The sequence below is a fragment of the Mus musculus genome, chromosome 1 (genome assembly GCF_000001635.26).
Source record: "Mus musculus strain C57BL/6J chromosome 1, GRCm38.p6 C57BL/6J".
Classification (NCBI taxonomy): domain Eukaryota; kingdom Metazoa; phylum Chordata; class Mammalia; order Rodentia; family Muridae; genus Mus; species Mus musculus.
In genome coordinates this window covers 74287530-74306919 of record NC_000067.6, presented here as the reverse complement: position 1 = coordinate 74306919, position 19390 = coordinate 74287530, and the positions used below count along the sequence as shown (strand labels likewise).

General features: G+C 50.7%; 2 protein-coding genes across 3 annotated transcripts in view; one reads left to right on the top strand and one right to left on the bottom strand.

The window, feature by feature from the left end:
• Pnkd (paroxysmal nonkinesiogenic dyskinesia) overlaps positions 1 to 19390 on the bottom strand; it is a 69094-nt gene that overhangs the window by 46773 nt on the left and 2931 nt on the right. The window lies entirely within an intron of this gene.
• Tmbim1 (transmembrane BAX inhibitor motif containing 1) lies at positions 2584 to 18673 on the top strand. The gene is made up of 12 exons (NM_027154.5): positions 2584 to 2797; positions 11481 to 11722; positions 12918 to 13012; positions 13851 to 13915; positions 14032 to 14085; positions 14413 to 14463; positions 15186 to 15225; positions 15452 to 15489; positions 15633 to 15720; positions 16073 to 16168; positions 16996 to 17049; positions 17402 to 18673. The coding sequence occupies exons 2-12, from the start codon at positions 11521 to 11523 to the stop codon at positions 17546 to 17548; spliced, it is 930 nt and encodes a 309-aa protein (NP_081430.3). The 5' UTR covers positions 2584 to 2797; positions 11481 to 11520; the 3' UTR covers positions 17549 to 18673.

Here is a 19390-nt window from a genome sequence, read left to right as displayed (position 1 = left end):
AAAAAAAAAAGGCATACACCACCATACCTAGCTCACTGAACTTAAAAACAAAACAAAATAAAACAAAACAAAAACCCAAACCCTTTCAAATCTCATTAATTTAATGTATGTGTTGTCATAAGTCAACTTCCAGAGTCTATTCTCCCCTTCAGACACAAGGGTTCAGGGATTGATCTCAGGTAGTGAGGATCGGTGACAAGCGCCTTTAGCACGGAGCCACCCTGCCAACTTCCTTGAGACTGATTCTCACCTGGAAGCATGGACTGACCTCAGATCCTTGTGCCTCAGCCTCAGCTTTCTGAGTGCAGGGATCCAGATGTGTGTCACCCAGCCTGGGTTCTGTTGATGCACTTTTTTTTTTTTATAAGTAATAAGGGGTAGGACAACAGGAGCTAAGTTCCCAGTTTAGCAACGTCAAAATGTACACCACCATGTGGAACTGAGACCATCCTGCTTCAAGTGCAGAGATGTACCACATGATGAGGTCAAACAGGGACTGAATATATGGTGCTGGGCCCACAAAAATCATTATTTTGTTTTGAGGTGGGGGTCCCACTCTAGCCCAGGCTAGCCTTAGACCTGCCGTGTAGCTGAGAATGATCCTGATCCTTCGGCTTCTACTTCTGAATAGACATTCCTAGAAAGAAACCGAATGCTCACCAGAGCCTTTGAGCAGGCTGATTAAGAGACTAGAATTCCAGTGACTGTGTAGAGGGTGGAATGTTTGCTGGTCCAGAGCCTCGTTACAATTGATCTTGGGTTGTCTTCAGCCCCTAAATAGCCATTCCTTGCCTACCTCTGTGGCCTAACATTCAGTGACTAATAGATGAAACCCTTCTATCAACCCAAAGGCTGAGTCTCATCACACAGCCCTGAGGCCTAGAGCTATAGTTGAGATGATCCATTTTGCTATAACTTCCTACTTAGTTTTTCCAAATGTCCATTTGAAAAGTGCCTCAACTAACACTTTCTTTTCTACCGATATAAAAACTTTATCAAACTTAGTATGGTTATGCACACCTTTAATCCCAACACTCAAGAAGCAGAGGTAGGCAGTCTCTCTGAGTTCCAGGGTAGCCTAGTCTCCATACTGAATCCCAAGTCAACTAGAGTTACATGGTGAGACCCTTAAAACAAAACCAAAACCAAATCAAAACACCCCTGTGGTGGTTTGAATGTACTTGGCCCAGGGAGTGGCACTATTTGGAGGTTTGGCCTTGTTAGAGTAGGTGTGGCATTGTTGGAGGAAGTGTGTCACTGTGGGCATGGGCTTTAGGACCTTCATCCTAGCTGCCTGGAAGCCAGTCTTCTAGTGACTTTCAGATGAAGACTTAGAACTCTCAGCTCCTCCTGCACCACGCCTGCCTGGATGCCGCCTTGATGATAATTGCCTGAACCTCTGAACCTGTAAGTCAGCTCCAATTAAATGCTGTCCTTATAAGAGCTGCCTTGGTCATGGTGTTTGTTTACAGCAATAAAACCCTAATTAAGATGACTTTCCAACCTCCTCAAAACTTCACCAAACGATTCCCATGTTGGAACACAGACTTTTGGATAACCTATATTGGTTTTCTCTGACCATGGCCACATATTTGGCTCCTCTTAACCTCTTTGAGGTAAGTTATTTTATTATTAACATTCCCAAAATATCTGGCATTACGGGCACATGCCACTTCCACTGTTTATGCAGTGCTGGAGATGGAACCCAGGACTGCTCGCACCCTAAGCCAGCATACTGCCAACTGCTATAAGATTATTTTTACTTCCCAGTCACACATAGTGAGCTGTTAGTGTAAACACACCATGAGGTTTGCAAAACAGAAATTTCCTAACCTAGCACATCCCTGTCATTAAGTGACACATGACTGATTCCAAGCATAGCTTCGGAGTCTCATGCCTGTGTTTGAAGTTTTACATTTGAAAAGGGCGGTTAGCTTACAAGCACAGAATTCTTAGTCACCACAGACTTTTTTGTGACTTAAATTTTTCTTTTCTTTTTTTTTCTTTCTTTTTTTTGTGACTTAAATTTTTTTTTCACGAAATAAGAAGTTTTAAGAATGAATTGATATAAACATAGCATAGCCATGTGATACAATATTGTGCATCATTGAAACTATTCTTTTGTTGTTTGGTTTTCCTGGCATGGGGATGAAACCCAGCTGGGTCTCTCACATGGAAAGCCAGAGATCTACCACTGACCTACGCCCCTAGACCGAAAGTGCTGAAGATCAGTTAGTGACAAAAAAGAAAAAGAGGGAAAAAAAATCAGTGAAATCTGACTATGTGAAACCAGGGTCAGTAATTGCAACACTTGGGCTGAGGCCGGGTGACAAGTGCTGGAGACCAGCCTGAGGTACATAGCGACATCGCTCTTTTACCCAGAATACAAACAAACAAAAAAACAAACCCAATAACAACTTTTAAGACAACAGGATTAGCTCTAAAGCCCCTAGCGCAAATCGCTGATATGTAGGCACTGATGACGCATAAATAGCACTTCTTACTGGGGTGGAGTCTGGAATTCATGGAAAGAAGTTATTTTTTTCCCAGTGAGTTTGGGTTTTCGCTGCGAACCGGCGTTGCTTCCAGTAAATGTGAACCACTCACACCTGGGTCGTGGTTGAGGTCTGGAGGGGACCCCAGCGCTCCCTGGAGGTCTCGGGGTGCCGGGCGGCTCCTCCCCACTGGCGGCGGAGAGAGACGGGGCGGGGCACGGAGCCCCAGTCCAGCCCGGCCCAGCCCAGTCCTCGCCAGCGCCCGGAGGCCCAGGCGGATCTCACGGTCCGGAACAGCGCAGGCAAGTGAGGGGGCTGCGGCCGTTGGAGGTGGGGACCCGAGACCGGCGGGGAATGGAAGTGGCCTGGGGCGGCGCTGCGCCCAGGCGCCCGAACTTTTCTGGCACGCGCGGGCCGACTCCGGTCGTGCTCCGGAGCCAGGCTAGGGTCCTTTCGTTCTGCCTGTTCCGGTCTTCACTTTCCATGTGCGCCCGGGCAGGACATATGGCCCGGGCTTGTGGCGCAACCGCATTCGGTGCGCACCCGCGAGCTGACCCGCTTCTTGTAGGGTGCTCCTCTCAGTGGCTGAGTGGCTTGTTTGTCTGAGGACGTGTCCCCCACTCCGGGGCCCCAGAGTGGCCGTGCAGCAAGTGAGAATGGAGGCGGTCATGGTCCTCAGCTGGTGGGGAGAGGGAGGGAGGGAGCCAGCCAGAGGCTTGGAACCCACCCGGGGCTGTTCGAGCTTGCCCTGGCGTCACCAGGCTGCGTAAAAACTGGTGATGAGAATCTGTCTAAGGTGGGGGGTGGGAGGAGGGAGCCCTAGCTCAGAGAAGCCAGCGGGCCAACCTAAGGTCTAAAGAAGAAGCCATTCCTACTCCTAACCTGGCCTGCTCCTGTTCCTTTGCTCTGTAATTCAGAAGCCTACCAGAAAGTACAGTCAAGCTGATGAACTGTGGTTGGTTGGTTGGTTGGTTGGTTGGTTGGTTGGTTTATTTATTTATTTATTTATTTATTTATTTATTTATTTGAGACAGTTTCACTCAGTAGCCCAGTCAAGCCTTGAACTTGTTGCCTCAGATCCTTAAGTGCTGGGAGTATTACAGGTGAAAGCTGTCTTGCCTGGCCCTGGTGACCTCTTTAGGTCAGAATAAAAAATAAAAAAAAAAAAAAAAAAAAAAAAGAAACAGGGAAATGGGAAAAGGGAAAGCAGGTTTGGGAGGGCCAGGAGGGAACCAGAAAAGGAGGAAGGAATGGAAGGCTCTCTGCCAAGGCAGAGCCTGGACTGTCTTCACCAGGTCTTGTTCCCCGGGGCATCCTTCCCCAGTCACTCACTCCACTGTGGCCTATGGGTGGTGGTACCCATGGGGCTGAGGGTCAACCTAAACACCGGATAAGTGGGGAGAGCTGTCATGGAAGGTCTGGCAGGTGTCTGGTTCTCTGAGACTCTGAAATATTTATCTCAGTGGTGAGCTTTGGTTTCAAAGCTGGTGTCTTTGGCCTGGCCAGTGGTGGCTGGGCAAGCCAGGTGCTTCTTTGTGCTGCTTTGTCTGCCTTAAACAGGCCACCATACTCCCTCTCCTCTTCACTTGCCTGTTCTTACCTCTCCAGTCATGGGGCCCTGGTCTTGCTTTATAGTTTCAAGGGAGGTGAGACCATTGCTTCAAGGGTCCTGATTTCCTGTCTGACTTCAGGGCTGCTCATGTAAAACTGGGCAGATCAAAGAGGTAATAAAATATTAGTTGGCAAGTAGTTGGAGAAGCTCATGGGCTAGGGTAATAGGCACTTAGGCTCAGCTTCCTCGGTAAGAATGGGGGATCCTCAGATAGAAGCCATCTATAGCAGAGCACCTCCCAACCCAAGACCTCTCACCATGGGCCCTTAAGACAGAGTAAAAGCACCGGGACTGAGGGACTGAGTGTGTGGTGGAGTGGCCTGAGTTATAGGGCAAGTGCCTGCCTCACAAAACAGTAACAACACTGGGGCACGGCACCTCATCCTTCTCAGAAGAAAGGCAAAAGGAGGATTGCAGGCCAGGCTGCAGACCTGGAGCCAACCTGGGCTGCAGAGTGAGACCGTATCTCAACAAGCCAGCGTCGAAGCGAGGTACAAATCTTCAGAGGGCCTTCAGTTCTCTTGGCAATGCTGAACAAGAGCTGACCTTGATAGAATCTTCTAGCCTTAACCTAACTAAGATTTTGGGAGTCTAGGCCAAAACAGGACTTGTTTTGAAGTAGAACTAGGAACAAGATGCACGGGTCCACAGACCTCTACTCGTCGTGGACATAATGCATTGGTCAGGGAGGAAGGTAAGACTTCCTTACATAGACTGGTCAGTACATGTCTATGACCCCGGGGGTGATGTTTAGGGATGCTACTTTCCTGGTTCTGTGCTGCCTAGATTTCCTCCATGCTATGCTATAAATCTTACCATGGAAGTTCCAGTAGCTGCTGGACCTAAGGGTGGGAGCAGACCCTGCAGGGGATCCTGGTGCTCAGCTGGCATGAGAATGAGGGCATGTCTGGTCCTCCTACCCACACCCACAGGTTCTTATGGCCCTGAACTTGTGATCTTCCTGCTTGAGCTAACCTAGTGCTAGGGTTACAGGTGTATATCACCATGCCCCATTCAGGTGTGGTTCTTTTTAAAAATTATATTTGCTTATTTGTGTGTGATGGTGACTGCATGCATGTGGAAGTCCAGAGGACAGCTCCAGGGAGTCGGTCCTCTCCTTACACCATGTGGGCTCTAGGGAGCCAACTTAGGTTGTCAGGCTTGGCAGCAAGTGCCTTAATCTGCTGGTCCACTGAGATTTTTTTGCTTGGTTTTACTGCACCTGTTTTGAGGGGACAGGCTGGTGGAAGTGTAGGGTTTTAAGAGCTGGGTAGAAGCATGTTTTTTTCCTTAGGGTTAGGTCCTTGTGTAATAAACAGGTTGCCCAGGTCAGCATCACACAGGCTGTGAAGAGTGGAAACATCTTAGGAGGAGAGAGTGTTAATGGCCACTCTTGCCTAGAACATGCCATGTGCCTCTGTATATGTCCTACACATTACTGTATGCCTACCGACTAGAGGCATCCAGTCAGTGTGTAGATTCCCAGGTATGTGGGGGTGAGATGGGGATGAGGTGGCTATGTCATTCTGCTCTGAAGCTTCCTGTCCTGTTAGCCTGTTTATACAGAATCAAACTGGCAGGGCTGCAGTGGATTTTGATCTTTCAGCCTAGAATATACCCATCTTACAGATGTAAAAATGGAGCCTGGAAGTGGGAAGTGACCTACCCCAATTCATGTACTGGGGTCAGTACCAACACCAGGACAAGAATTAGGTCCCTGCTCCTACACTGGAGTCCTGGGCAAAGATGGCAAAAGGAATCCATATCCACTGTGCACTTAACTCCGCTGGTCTTTACCATCTCACCCTCAGCCCTGTGCTCCCCTAACCAGGTGAGGGTGCTTCAGGTGTCCTCCCTGGCAGACAAGCACCCAAAATCAGTCATCAAGTTCAAATCTGTCCCTGCTGCTTGCAAACTGCCTTCCATGGATGCTTAAATCCTAAAGCCTCCATGCATCCTCCTGATAATTTCAACTGACTGTTGTAAGATAGGCCGTTGCCTTAGCCTTGGCTGGCCTTGTGCTCACTGTGTAGCTCAAGCTGACTTTGAACGTGAAGCAATCCTGCTTTAGCCTCCTGAGTGCTCACATTATAGGTGTGTCCCACTATTCCTGGCTCTCAAATGTAGCATTTTTATTGAAGGTGTGATCTTTTGTGAGCATAAGAAATACCTTGGTTGCTTACTAAGTACTGATCTTACCACTCTTCCGTGGCGCTCTTCCTTCCCCACCCCTGTGATTTTCCACTTTGGTCTGATTAATACTCCTGTTCTCCTACTTGTCTCCCCTCCTAACCCAGAGACAATACAAACGGGGCAGGGCAGGCCTTTGTGTCAAAAATAGCAGCAGCCCTGATAATGGCTTCCTTTTTTTCTTTCTTTTAATTTTGAGACAGTCTCACTTATGTAGCTCTGACTGTCTAGAAACTCACTTTGTAGACTAGGCTGGACTCCATCTAAGAGATCTGCCTGCCTTTGCCTCCCAGGCACTGGGATTAAAGGCCTGAGCCACTACACCTGGCATGTTCTCTTCCTCTCTTCCTCTCTTCCTCTCTCTCTCTCTCTCTCTCTCTCTCTCTCTCTCTCTCTCTCTCTTTCTCTTTCTCTCCCTCCCTCCCTCTTCTTTTCTTCTTCTTCTTTTGTTTAATGGCTTTTTCAAGATAGGGTTTCTCTGTGTAGCCCTGGCTGTCCTGGAACTCACTCTGTAGACCAGGCTAGCCTCGAACTCAGAAATCCGCCTGCCTCTGCCTCCCCAGTGCTGGGATTAAAGGCATGCGCCACCACTGCCCAGCCCCTCTTTCTTTATAAGCACACCAAGGCCACCCTGACTGGTCATGCGGCTGGGCTCTCTGATATTACAACCTCACGATGCAAATCTGCCCTCTGAGATTAGGGTGATGGAGAAGCTGCTGGATGGGGCCCCTCCATATTCTCTAGGACTTGGCCCTCTGTTTCTGTGGATACAGAGAGAGACACTCTAGAGGTAGGAGCTGGGGAGTGGCCTGGAGCCTAGGAGGAAAGTAACAGGTTGGCAGGATGAGCAAGAAATAATGAGGGGACTGGAGAGGGTTCTTTGCCTGGCATCTGTGGCTCTTTTGCTGAGCTTTTGATACTGGGCGAGGCTGGGAAGGAAAGTTCTAAAGTCCTTAACACACACCCCCTCCCCCAAGATAGCATCTCATTATCATTTCCTGGCTGGCCTGGAACTTGCTATGTAGTAGAATAGGCTGGCCTTGAACTCACAGAGATTTATTTCCCCTGCCACTGCTAGAATTAGAGGCATGAGGTACAATACCTGGCCCAGAAGTTCCAAATTCTTGGCCAGGAGGGCCTGTCCTGGGCTGGTGCTTTAGGGCTTCCTGGTTCTACTGACACCTCAGTATTTGGATCCCCTCTATTTCACCTCCGAATCCTGAGGCCAGGCCACCGGAGAGTACTATGTTCATTCTGGGCTCCTGGCTGCTTCTGTCACTTCTCTGTCCCAGTGGCTATGTGCTGGGGAGGGAGGTGTTTTCTTGGGGAGAATGGAGGGAAGAAGCTAGGCATGGAGACCTTGGTGTGGGGTGGGGCTTCCTGAGACGCATGCTGAGCACTTCTTTCCATTCTGGTCTGGGCATTGGCTCCTGGCATTCAGGAGGGCAAGCTGCCCGGGCTGCTCTTTTCTGTCCTTCCCTCCAGACACACCCTCTTGCTTGTAACCCCAGTAGCTCAGCCTTCTGGCTACAGATTCCATAATCTTAACACTTCTTATGCCACAGGAGAGTTAGAGCCAGAGTTCGACCTCGGCAGACCAGGGACAGAGTTGACCTCCTGAGACAACCCAGGGTTTTGTGGGGCAGTCTCCCCAGATTCTACACTGAAAAGCTTGGCCACCAACAAATCCCGCTGTGTGGGCCCAGTACCCAGTCCTGCTGTGACTGAGTCAGGGAGAGGTTCTGGGTTTTTTCTGACATGGATGCATTACCTGAGAAAGGTACAGGCTGAAACATGGAAGTGCCGGGACGGGGCAAAGGCCTTCTCAGCTTAGGAAAATGATCCCAGTTCTCTGTAACCCCTGCAGTCTGTGAAGCCCTCACAGCCCTGGGTGAACCCGGAAGAACCTCGGTGTCTCCAGGTCTCTTCTCTGTCCTTGTCCTTCTTCCTACTCGTTTCCTTCTCTTGTCCCCATGCCTCAGCCTGGCTAGGAGAATGAATGACCACTGCCCCTAGGGCAGTGCTAGCCCAGACCTCAGCCCTGGTGGAAGCCTTGGTGGAGGCCAGGCAGGAGCTGAGGCCTGCTTAGAAGCCATGTTGGGTATTCTGGGTTCCTGAAGTTCTCTCTGGTCTGACAAATATCGCCCATGCCATGGCTCAGTGGAGAGTGTGGCAGAGGCTGGCTGGTACAAAACAAGGGTTTTACTCTCCTGCACCAGGGTCAGACAGCCAGGATTGTATTGTAGCCTAGGATCAGCTTGTCTTAAGTGGGTGGGTGTCTAGATTCTGACATGTTGAGTCTCCTTGTGCTGGTGGATGGGACTGGGGTGCACTGTGGAGGGGCTGAATCGTCAGGCATCCACTTCTGTGTGAGCCTGCTATTATTACTGGAGGATTTGAGGCCAAAGCCATGGGAGATGGCTGAGAAATTGGGATAGATAGACTATCCAAATAAGGGACTCAAAAGGGACACCAGAGTCAGCCAGCCTTGGGGGTAAGCCTTGACTTTGTTATAGCCTGGTGAGGTGTCCCTGGCCACCTTTCTTCATTCTGCTAAGCCTCGGTGTCTCTGTAATAGCACTGTTCACCTGCTGTCATACTTTACGGAGTTAGGAGTTAGTCAGTTCACAGCTGAAAACAGCCAGAGTGTATCCCTGGTTAGGCTGGGCATTGTTCTAAGAGCTCCGACCTTCCTTCCTCTCTTTCCTTTTCTTTTTAAATTAACTTATTTTTATTTTATGTGCACTGGTGTTCTGCCCGCCTGTATGTCTGTGTGAGGGTGTCAGATCCCCTGGAACTAGAGTTACAGACAGTTGTGAGCTGCCATGTGGATGCCAGGACTTGAACCCAGGTCCTATGGGAGAGCAGCCAGTGTTCTTAACTGCTGAACCATCTCTCCACCCACTCAGTGTGTATATTCTGTCTTAATTTTGACGGTTCCTTGGGAGGTACTGTTAAGTGGTGTTGAACCCATCTTCCAGGTGGGGACACTGACGCATGACATCATCTCTGGTTCAAAAGGGCAGGTGGTGGAGGACTCAGAGAACTATGCTGGGATCAGGCAGGTCCACTGGCAAATTCCTCCCAGCACGACCGGGCAGGGAGGACAGGGGGGAGGCCTGTGAGTCAGCAGCTGAGCCACCCTAGACCCTGGAGCCACACCCCAGACAGTGAGTCACTGCAGCCCCTCTCTTGGGAAGAGGGAGGGGGCCCTGCATGGTCAGTTTCCTGGGTCACAGTCAGCTCTTAGAGCTGTCATTGAGCCCTGAGATCACTCAACCACCCCATTTCCCACATACCCTGTGAAAGTGAAGGGCCAGGTCATTGGGACATCATGGCTTGGTAGCACTGTTGGGACTCTAACAACAGGGCCTTTCCTGGCAGTGCCTTTTAGGACTGTTTAGCCATCAGCCAGCACCCCCTCTCCCCCCATGGAGGATTTCATATAGACCTAGATTACTGAGATAAAAGCCATAATGGAATGTCAGGCACCTCTATACCAAAGGTAACCTGCTTTGCCCTCTTCCCATCCACCAGGATGTCGTTCTTTCTGTGGACTCAGAAGGCGGCTTGGAGAGGGAAAGAGTAGGGTTTAGGGGAACAAGGCTTTTGCTCCAAAGGCTGGGGCAGGAAAAACTTGCTTCTTTTATCTTGCTTGTGATTACTCTGTCCTTTCATAGACTCGAGACTCTCCAAACCAGTTCCAGTGGCTGATCTTAGACTCACTCTCCACTCTGGGAGTCCCACTTCTCCAGTAGCTCTGCCCTGCGCAGTGCCTGACTCCCAAGCTTCCCTGCCCGGCTCACTTCTCATACCCCTCCTCTCTAGAAAGGCTTTCTTCTCTCTGGCTTGACACATTCTTGCTCTGGGGAGATGGAGAACAGCTTTCCTCAGTGTGACCTGCTCAGAGACCTGGCCTGTTACTCGATCCTCACTGGTTTTCCTTGTGAATCACTCCCGTTGTCCTGAGAGGAGCCGTGCATGTCCTCTATCTGATCTCTGAGCTGCACTGGTGCCCTGAAAGAGAAGCTGGGACTCTCCTGCTTCCAGCAGCGGCCCTGAAGGTGTGGCTGACCTGGATCTGCCAGTCTTTCCTGTAGGGCAGGGGGTAACTCTGTCACAGGGTGTGCATGGGAAGGGGTGGTTCTGTGAAAGAAATAAAGACACCATTTCCTTGGTTTGTCTCTGTCCTCATCTCTGCCATATCTGGATGTGCCTGCCATTTCATTATGGGTCCACAGGCTGTGATGAGCTTGGCAGAGGAGGCCTAGAAAGTACAGCAAAGCATGAAGGACTCATAACACCAGACCCACTCAGGGTGTGCTCCTAACAGCTGGCTCCAGGACTGTGGGAGCTACTTTACTAAAATGGGCCTCACTGCTCCCCTGAGCATCAGTGTGGCACCTGGAGCTTCGGCAAGCTGCAGGGCTCTCCTGTCAGAGGCATTCCATCCTGTGCCCTCACTTCTCTGCTTGCTTTCCTTGACCTTCCCCGCCACTGCTGCTGGGAAGACTCCAGAGACCCCCTTCCAGGGAGCTCTGGAGCACTGTTTACTCCCTGGCAAGACCAGCGAAGGGAGCAACAGGCACAGGCTGCCACATGCCCCGTGACGGGATGGGAACTGGAGAGTCCTGTCTGCTGCCAGCCCTGCCCCTCCCTCTGGGGCCTGGCCATTCTGGCACAGTGGCAGGATTGTTTTCTTCCTCCTCTTTCCTGCTCAGCTTCTAGCTTGGCTCCACCCTGTATCTGGCCCTCAAGCCTGCTGCTCCAGCCAGCTGCTGTGGGGGCTGGGTTGAGCCCTCTAAAGGGTCCCAGCTGGCCAGCCCTGTGACTCACCAGGAAGCGCTTCTAGGGCCATCCAGCTTCTTCCCTGGTTCTGCTGTCAGGACAGCACTGCAAGGTTCCCTTAAAGGCGAACAGGGAGTTCCCAGGCTGCCAGTCTCTTGTGTTGTTCTGATCCTCAGCTGTGACGCTGGTCGTCTGACTAATCCCCACCCCTACTCTCCTGTGGCCAGGGCAGGGGAGGCCCCAGATAAAGGCTGCTGTGAGAGATTATAAAACCCAAGGGCTGGTGTCCTGTGGGCGGTGAATGGCATGTGTAAGCTACAGACATAGCCTAGAAAGGAGCAAGGGTGGAGTGGGCAGCCAGGAACTCATGACTGATTGCTTGTTTCCTATTGCAGGACCCAGAAGCTGGGGTTTCCCCTCAGCCCTTGAGTGGCCATGTCCAATCCCAGTGCCCCACCTCCCTATGAGGACCACAACCCCCTGTACCCTGGCTCTCCACCTCCTGGTGGCTACGGGCAGCCATCTGTCCTGCCAGGTGGTTATCCCGCCTACCCTGCCTACCCTCAACCTGGTTACGGTCATCCTGCTGGCTACCCACAGCCGGTTCCTCCCGTCCATCCAATGCCCATGAACTACGGTGAGTCATGGAGGGTGGCTGGGGTTGGTGGGACAAGGTAGAGCTTGGCACTGAGGAACCCTTACATTCCCTTCCTCCTACCATCCCCTTTGATACCATTTTCTCTTCCTGTCTCACCTTCCCCTTAACCTCCTGGTCTTCCCTCCAGCCACTTGCTGGCCTATATATTCAGTAAGAAGACTGAGGCCTTAAGACTGAACTTACACCCAGAGATGGCAGCTGGGTGAAGTAATGGCTTCTAAGTGGTTGCCCTAAGGAACCATTTCTGTTTCTCAACAAGTCTGTTGCCACTGTGTGTGGGCACCATTCCTTCCTTAGGAACCCTAAGCACTTTTTAATATCCTAGGGCTGACACATCTCCTGCCAACAGCCAAAATGTCATGGTTGTCCAGTGAAGGTGATGTTAGACTAGAGTAAGCCTCTTCTCCTGGGGGTGGATTTTGCATATATATATGCACACATATATACACCCACCCACCCACCCACATACACACACACACACACACACACACACACACACACACACACACACACACACATATTGTTTGTTTGTTTGTTTGTTTTTGGTATGAGAGACTGAACTCAAGGTCATTAAACATTTGCTCTGCCTATGCCTATGAGCTGTACCGCAGCTCCTTCTGGGTAGATTTTGGAAGTAGTTCCCCAAGAGGCATCCATGGAATGTTGGTGGCTGCAGTAGCCTCAGTGTCCTAGAGCCAGTGAGTATATGGCCAGCTCTTATTTGGACATGCATTCTGAGGTGACCACTGTGCATTGTGAAGCCTGCTGTAGACACAGCCCATGCCCTCCTGTACCTACTTCCTGTGTAGTCTTCCCTCTTACTCTCTGGCACTCCACTCCCAAGGCCACTGCTCTGCCAGCCAGTTCCACTCCCTAAATGCCAGCTGCTTCCTAGATGGCGATGCCACTAGCCTGTCTCCAAATAGGTGGGCTGGACACACAGCCCGCAGCAGCTGCCTGCTGACAGCACAGCTCTTTCTCACCTGAGCCAAGCTGGGGTTACACTGAGGAAGCCTAGAGAACCCAAGCTTAATAAGAGTCTGAGTTACAAGGGTGTCTTTTGGACAGAGGCACCTGAGCCTTGGTTTGAGTCAGGGAGGTCAGGGGTGCTTTGAGATGGAGGCTATGTGTCCTAGGTCCCCAGTTGGTTGATGTGATCTGCCTCTGGTCCTAGGCCATGACTATAATGAAGAGGAGAGAGCAGGAAGTGACAGCTTTCGTCCTGGAGAATGGGATGACCGGAAAGTTCGACATTCCTTCATCCAAAAGGTAAGAACTGGGTTGGGGCTTAGGGGAGGTCTAGGTTTAGATAGACATTCCCACGTACGTGTCTTAGCTGCCTACCTGTGCACCGTCCTCAGAGGAGACTCCCCTCTCTGTGATTCCCATTGCCCTGACTTTGTTTTGGGATGACAGAGTCACTCTGGGCTTGGATTCTGCACTTCCCCTTCCTGTTCTGTCCTGTTAGACAGCAAGCAACTGGGAGCTGAAGTAAACATGTTGTCTCTAAACCACCACACATCCTTTCTTTCAACCCTTGTCACAGAAAACTGCTGTTAGGACAGGAGCAGGCAGAGCAAGTGAGCAGTAAGCGCTATACTATAAGCTGGATGCTGGGTAGGTGGAAAGGGGCCAAGAAACGGCTGGAGTGGCAGAGGGGTCCCTTTCAGGCCAGACTGCAGTCAGGGAAGACTCTCTGAGGACTGGAAAAGTGGAGCCTTCCAAATTACAGTCATTGTTTATCTTTTCAAGACAGATTTATTTTTAATTGAGTGTGTGAGTGAGTGTGTGTGTGTGTGTATGCATGTATATGTGTATGCACACATGTGAGTGTAGTATCCAAGGAATCCAGAAGAAAGCATCAGACCCCCTGAAGCTAGAGTTGGATACAAGTAATTATGAGTTGCCTGATGCTGTTTCTGGGATCTGAACTCAGGTCCATGAGCAATATATGTTCTTAACCACTGAGCCTTTCAAACTAAAAGGAGGCCCCTTGTACCACTAGCATGTTGGGGGTGAGGTAGGTGGGCAGAGGCCTTGGCACTGACTGTTTTTCAGGGAGAGGCTTGTATGAGGCGGGAGCTATACCCCTGGCTCTTTGTTCTAGGTGTATTGCATCATTTCTGTCCAGCTGCTCATCACTGTGGCCATCATTGCAATCTTCACCTTTGTGTGAGTCTCTCCTCTCTCAGCCTGGGTTACTGCTGGGCTGCCTATGCAGGGGTGGCTCTCCGCTGGAGGCGGACAGCCACAGGATGATTCTTTTCTTGGTGTCCTCTGTTTTACAGGGAACCAGTCGGCAAATACGTGAGGAACAATGTGGCTGTGTACTACGTGTCCTAGTGAGTGCAGGCTGTTGCTGCTGGGATGGGAGGGGGACAGGAGGCAGCTGACCGGCGTTGTTCAGGGCAGAACTATGCCCTAAGAGAGAGGGCTTCCCAGAAACTGTGCCAGTCTCCAGGCAGGGGCAGAAGAGCAACCTGAGGAGGAGTAACATCACGGAGTGCTGGGACAGGACAGGAGCAGGCAGACACGTGGTGATGGAATGAAGGTTTCATGGTGCTGCCCAGGCTCTCTATGATCACCTTGCATTGCCTTCAGGTCATACTGGGCTAGGAGCAGGCCGGGGGGTGTCGTGTCCTATAGCTATGTCCCATCTCTTCCCTCAGTGCTGTCTTCCTTGTCACCTACCTGACCCTTGCCTGCTGCCAGGGACCCAGGTGAGTGTTGGAGACCCTGACAAGAGGAGGGCAGAAAGTGGGACAGGGGCAGAGCATTGTAAGAGGAAAAGGGTTTGCACAGTGAAGAGAGCCTACAAGGAGTATTGATGAGGAACAAGAGGCCAGCTGTGTTACAGAGTAGTGTGCAATGCCCACCTATATGCTATATCTATCTTACAAGATATGGAAGAATCATATATACAAGATATGTACCATGTCGAGCATTTAATAAACAGTAAAGAAAATCAAAAAGGGAGGAAGTAGCAAGATGTCTCAACAGGTAAAGGTACTTTCCACCACGCCTAATGATCTGAGTTTGAGGCCCGAGACCCACATGTTGGAAAGAAAATGATTCCTACAAGCTGTCCTCTGATCTCCACATGTGTGCTGTGGTGCATGCACACACACACACACACACACCAACGTAATAAAAAATTACAAACATAAAAGGGAAAGTTACTGCATCTCTATCAGGAAGAACTCAGGGTTCAGAGGCGCCAAGGGATTTTGTCACAGTCACACAGGAGACATGCAGGTTCTAAACAAGTCCCAGCCATGCTGGCTCCACAGGAAAGGACTGTCTCGGGTTATCCTTGTGTAAATATCTGAGTACCCTCCCTAAGGAGAAGGCTTATTTCTCAGGACTTCTGCTAAAGGAGCTGCTGAGACTTGATGGCCCAGGCAGGTAACCAGGGTCTTCCTCCCTCTCCCTCTGTCTCCAGGCGCCGATTCCCATGGAACATCATCTTGCTCACCATCTTTGTAAGTCTAGAAGGGAAATGGAAGACCTACACTCGGGGAAGGGTTGGGGACACCCTTGTCCTTGGCTGGCCCTGCTCTTGCTTTCCTCTGTGGCTGTTCTTCCCAATACAGTTACCCCCAGCTCCTGCAGGGTCATGGCGACCAGTGTTGAGGCTGTTCTGTGTTGAGCCATACTCAATAGCCCATGCTGTTCTTAACCATTGGCCTCATTCTCTCCTGCCCGCAGACTTTGGCTTTGGGCTTTGTGACAGGCACTATTTCCAGGTATGTTCAGGGACAATCCTCCATGCTCTTGGGGAGGGAATGTCATGGAAGGCTGGATGGACTATGGGCACAATCCTGAACATAGGGAGTCTATTTATGGCTTCTGCCTCTGGCCCATCTCAACGCTGCTTCCTTTTCCCCAGTATGTATGAAACCAAAGCTGTCATCATAGCAATGATCATCACCGCTGTGGTATCCATCTCTGTCACCATCTTCTGCTTTCAGACTAAGGTGAGGATGGGGAAGGCCTTTCTCTGACCATCCTGCCCTCTTACACACACACACACACACACACACACACACACACACACACACACACACACACACACCTTTGGGTTCAGCACTTGGGCAGGCATGGAAGGGTTCAGACCCTTGCAGACTAGGGACTTCCCTAGCCTAATCTCCTGCTCCCATGTCTGTACTTGACAAATTGCTTCCTGTATGATATATGTCCTTAGCATATCACTGTCACTGCCATGTCCCCAAGAGCAGCACTGGGACTCCCCAACTGGGGCTCAGGGTCAGTCCTCTGGGATGCTAAGGATGGCAGTTATCGACGTGCCTCTTTCTCCCTTTCTGCTAGGTGGACTTCACCTCGTGTACAGGCCTCTTCTGTGTGCTGGGAATAGTGCTGATGGTGACCGGAATTGTCACAAGCATAGTGCTGATCTTTAAATATGTGAGTGTCCTGCCAGAAGGGTAGGCAGAACCCAGGCAGCAGACTTCCTGTGGAGCAGGGGCGGGCTCTGGCTCACACACCTCTCCACTGGCCAGTGCAGGCACCAACACAATACCATCCTTTTGGGTTAGGGTATAACAGATTTCTCTCAGGCAGGTGATAAACCACAGCCCCCTTAAGCCCTGGATAGCACCACTTGGTTCCTACAGGAACTGATAGGTTAGCCGAGACCAGGTTTCGTGAAGGACTAAGTTGGGCCTGGATGGAAGTGGCCCCGAGATTGCTGGTTCTGCTGCGTTCTTTGCTTCCAGTCAGCTAAGGCGGGAACACAGGGTTGGAGGGGAAGGATCAAAACAAGAGGTGCTGCCCCCCCCTCACCATGGCTGGTCCTGGTCTGTGTACAGGCACTTGGCAGGAGTGTTGAGTGGGGTGGCAGGTTGCCAACAGGCTTCTCTAAACTGTATCTAAGGTGGGCTGTAGGAGCCAGTGAGCTGCATCCATGGGCTGGCTCCTGGGAGCTCACTGTCACAGGCTCTTCAAACAGCATGCACTGGGCTTGTCTTGTTTCCATGACCTCCAGTAGACATTCCTGGACTTCACTAGCTTTCAGTTGGGCTGATGGGCTAACGTGGACATTGTGGGACAGCCTTTGGCAGATAAATTACAATCTCAGTTTCTCCCAGGATCTAGAGGCAAGATGGGGATCCTGGAGAGGTAGCTTCCCTACCTGCCTCTCTAGCTGGAGTCCCAGGGTCAGCTGGGTCTCCAAGGCCTGCTTTGGCTATGCTCTGCGTGGCTCCCTAATGCCATACTGTGCTATTTTACAGATTTACTGGCTCCACATGGTCTATGCAGCTCTGGGGGCCATCTGTTTCACCCTGGTAAGTTAGTTCCCTCTTCTGGGAGGGGAGCTGAGATGGTGGCTTTTAGGCAGCTTGGGAGGTGGGGAGGAGCCATGGACAATTGTTCTCTTCTTATGTAGGTGTTTTACAAGTTTCTGACATCCCTGTTTTGCTCTGTTCACATTGCTGGCTGGGTAACAGATGTGTGCCAGTCTCTGGTAGACAAGTGAACTGCTCAATGGCAGAAACCATGTAAAAAGCACACTCCTCCCTAGTGACTGACTCCATTAGTGAGCTATATGGCTGGCCCAGGGCTCTCAGGACATCGTGCTGACAGGAAGTGAACCCTGGACACTGAGCTCCTTGGCACTCATGTCTGGTTTCCCTGCAGTTCCTGGCTTATGACACACAGCTGGTCCTGGGGAACCGGAAGCACACCATCAGCCCGGAGGACTACATCACAGGCGCCCTACAGATCTACACAGATATAGTCTATATCTTCACGTTCGTGCTCCAGCTCGTAGGAAGTAGAGACTGAGAGAAAGAGAGATGTCCCTTTCACTGGCCTGGGACTCACCCTTTCCTATTGGGCTGGGCCCTAGGTCCCGTCTCCCCTCAAGTAATCTGCTCAGTTTCCTCTCCGTCCTGGGGATGGGAGGACCTCTGGCTGTGTTCAGTGAGAGCCATGATGCTGGGATCACTGGCACCTCTTAGCCCTTGGTGGGCTTGGTAAGAACTAGTCTGAAGGTGTATCTCCTTCCCTTTACCCATGACGAGTATGCACCAAACTCTGTGTGTGTGTGTGGGTGGGTGTGTGTGGGTGTGTGTAGGGGAGTAGGGAGCCTGTGAACACAGGAGCTCTGAGGGGAAGAGGCTCCCCTCCCACCTCGGCCACAGGGTTCTAGGCTAGGAGCTGGAGCTGTCTCCCTCCTGGATCCAATAAAGCCAGATGCTTTGCCTCCAGCTCCAGTGCTCATAGGCCACTTATGCTGTCTGAACTCTTTAGGCTTGGCATCTCTTAGCTTTAGAAGCTAGAAGAGATCTGTGCCCTGGGGTCTCTCTGTTCCAACCCCATCTTCCAGTAACATGTATCAGTTATTTATCTGGCTAGGGGAAAAAAGACAGTGAGCAGAGTTTCATCAGTATGGGGGCTAAACCAGAATGGCATCCACCCTGCCTGGCGCCCAGCCTGGCTACCATCCAGACCCAAAGTGCCTTGGGGCCTTCTGAGGCTTTTAAAATCGGACCTAGAGGGACCTCCTATTTTGCTCTGACACACAGAGGTGGATTGTGGGATTCTGGGTGTGGCTGGGAAGCAGTCTGGGTGAGAGATAAGTGGGGACAGGGAAAGCGCCTTGGGTGCCCTCTCTGGTCTGAGAAACACTGAAGTCTACTCTGGTACACAAGTTCAATCTGTTCTGTATTCCCATTGGGAGATTTCAGACTAAAACCCCCTCTTCAAGCCAGCTGCTGCTTTCTATGTAATCCAAGTGCCTCCTCCGGCTGGTACCAGGATGGGAACAGAAGCCGGTTTATCAGGTGGGGTAGAAACCTTACTAGCCCAAGGACATAGTTAGAGCTATTCTGTCCAGTACTTGATTCTGAATATATCACAGAGGGACACAACTAGAAATGTAATAAAGTTTTATGTTTGGCAGGAAGACCCTTGAGTTGCTGTGGCTTTCTTAACTCTAAGGTGGGAACCCAGTATTTGGAAGAAAGACTTTCCTGAACAGTTCTTGGTGGTGGGTGAGACAGGCTGCTGCAATGGTAAAAGCTGCCTGAGGAACGGAGCTCAAGTCTGCAGCACTGGCTCCAGGAGCACTGGCTCCAGAAGGGGCTTCTCAGCCACCCCGCAGGATCACGTGTATGCCATGAACCCTCTGTAAAACTTGCCTAGCTTTAACTCCCCCGGGAAGCTCCATCTTTATAGGAAAGGGGCTAGACCATAGCTTTAGAATCTCTTGGAAACTAGTTTCTCTTACAAAGGAGGAAAACATGGCCCAGAGAGGTTGACATATTTAGATGCACTTTTTTTTTTCTTTTTTAATTTTAAATTTTCTTCCACATCCTGAATGCTACATTTGATTTTTGGTTTCTTTTGTTTGGGGGGGCAAGGTCTCTTTATTATTTTGCTCTGGCTGTCTTGGAACCCTGGCCTCAAACTCAGAGATCCACCTGCCTCTGCTTCCTGAGTGCTGAGATTAAAGATGTCCACGCCTGACTAATTTTAACCAGTACGCCTGACTAATTTTAACCAGTTTCAGCTGCAATGGGTAGCTACCCTCCTAACTAGTGGCTCTAAGACTTGGGTCTCCAGAGCCTGCTCCTAGGCTTGCCGTGGCTCCGTCAGCCATCTGGGAACACAGATGGGTCAGTG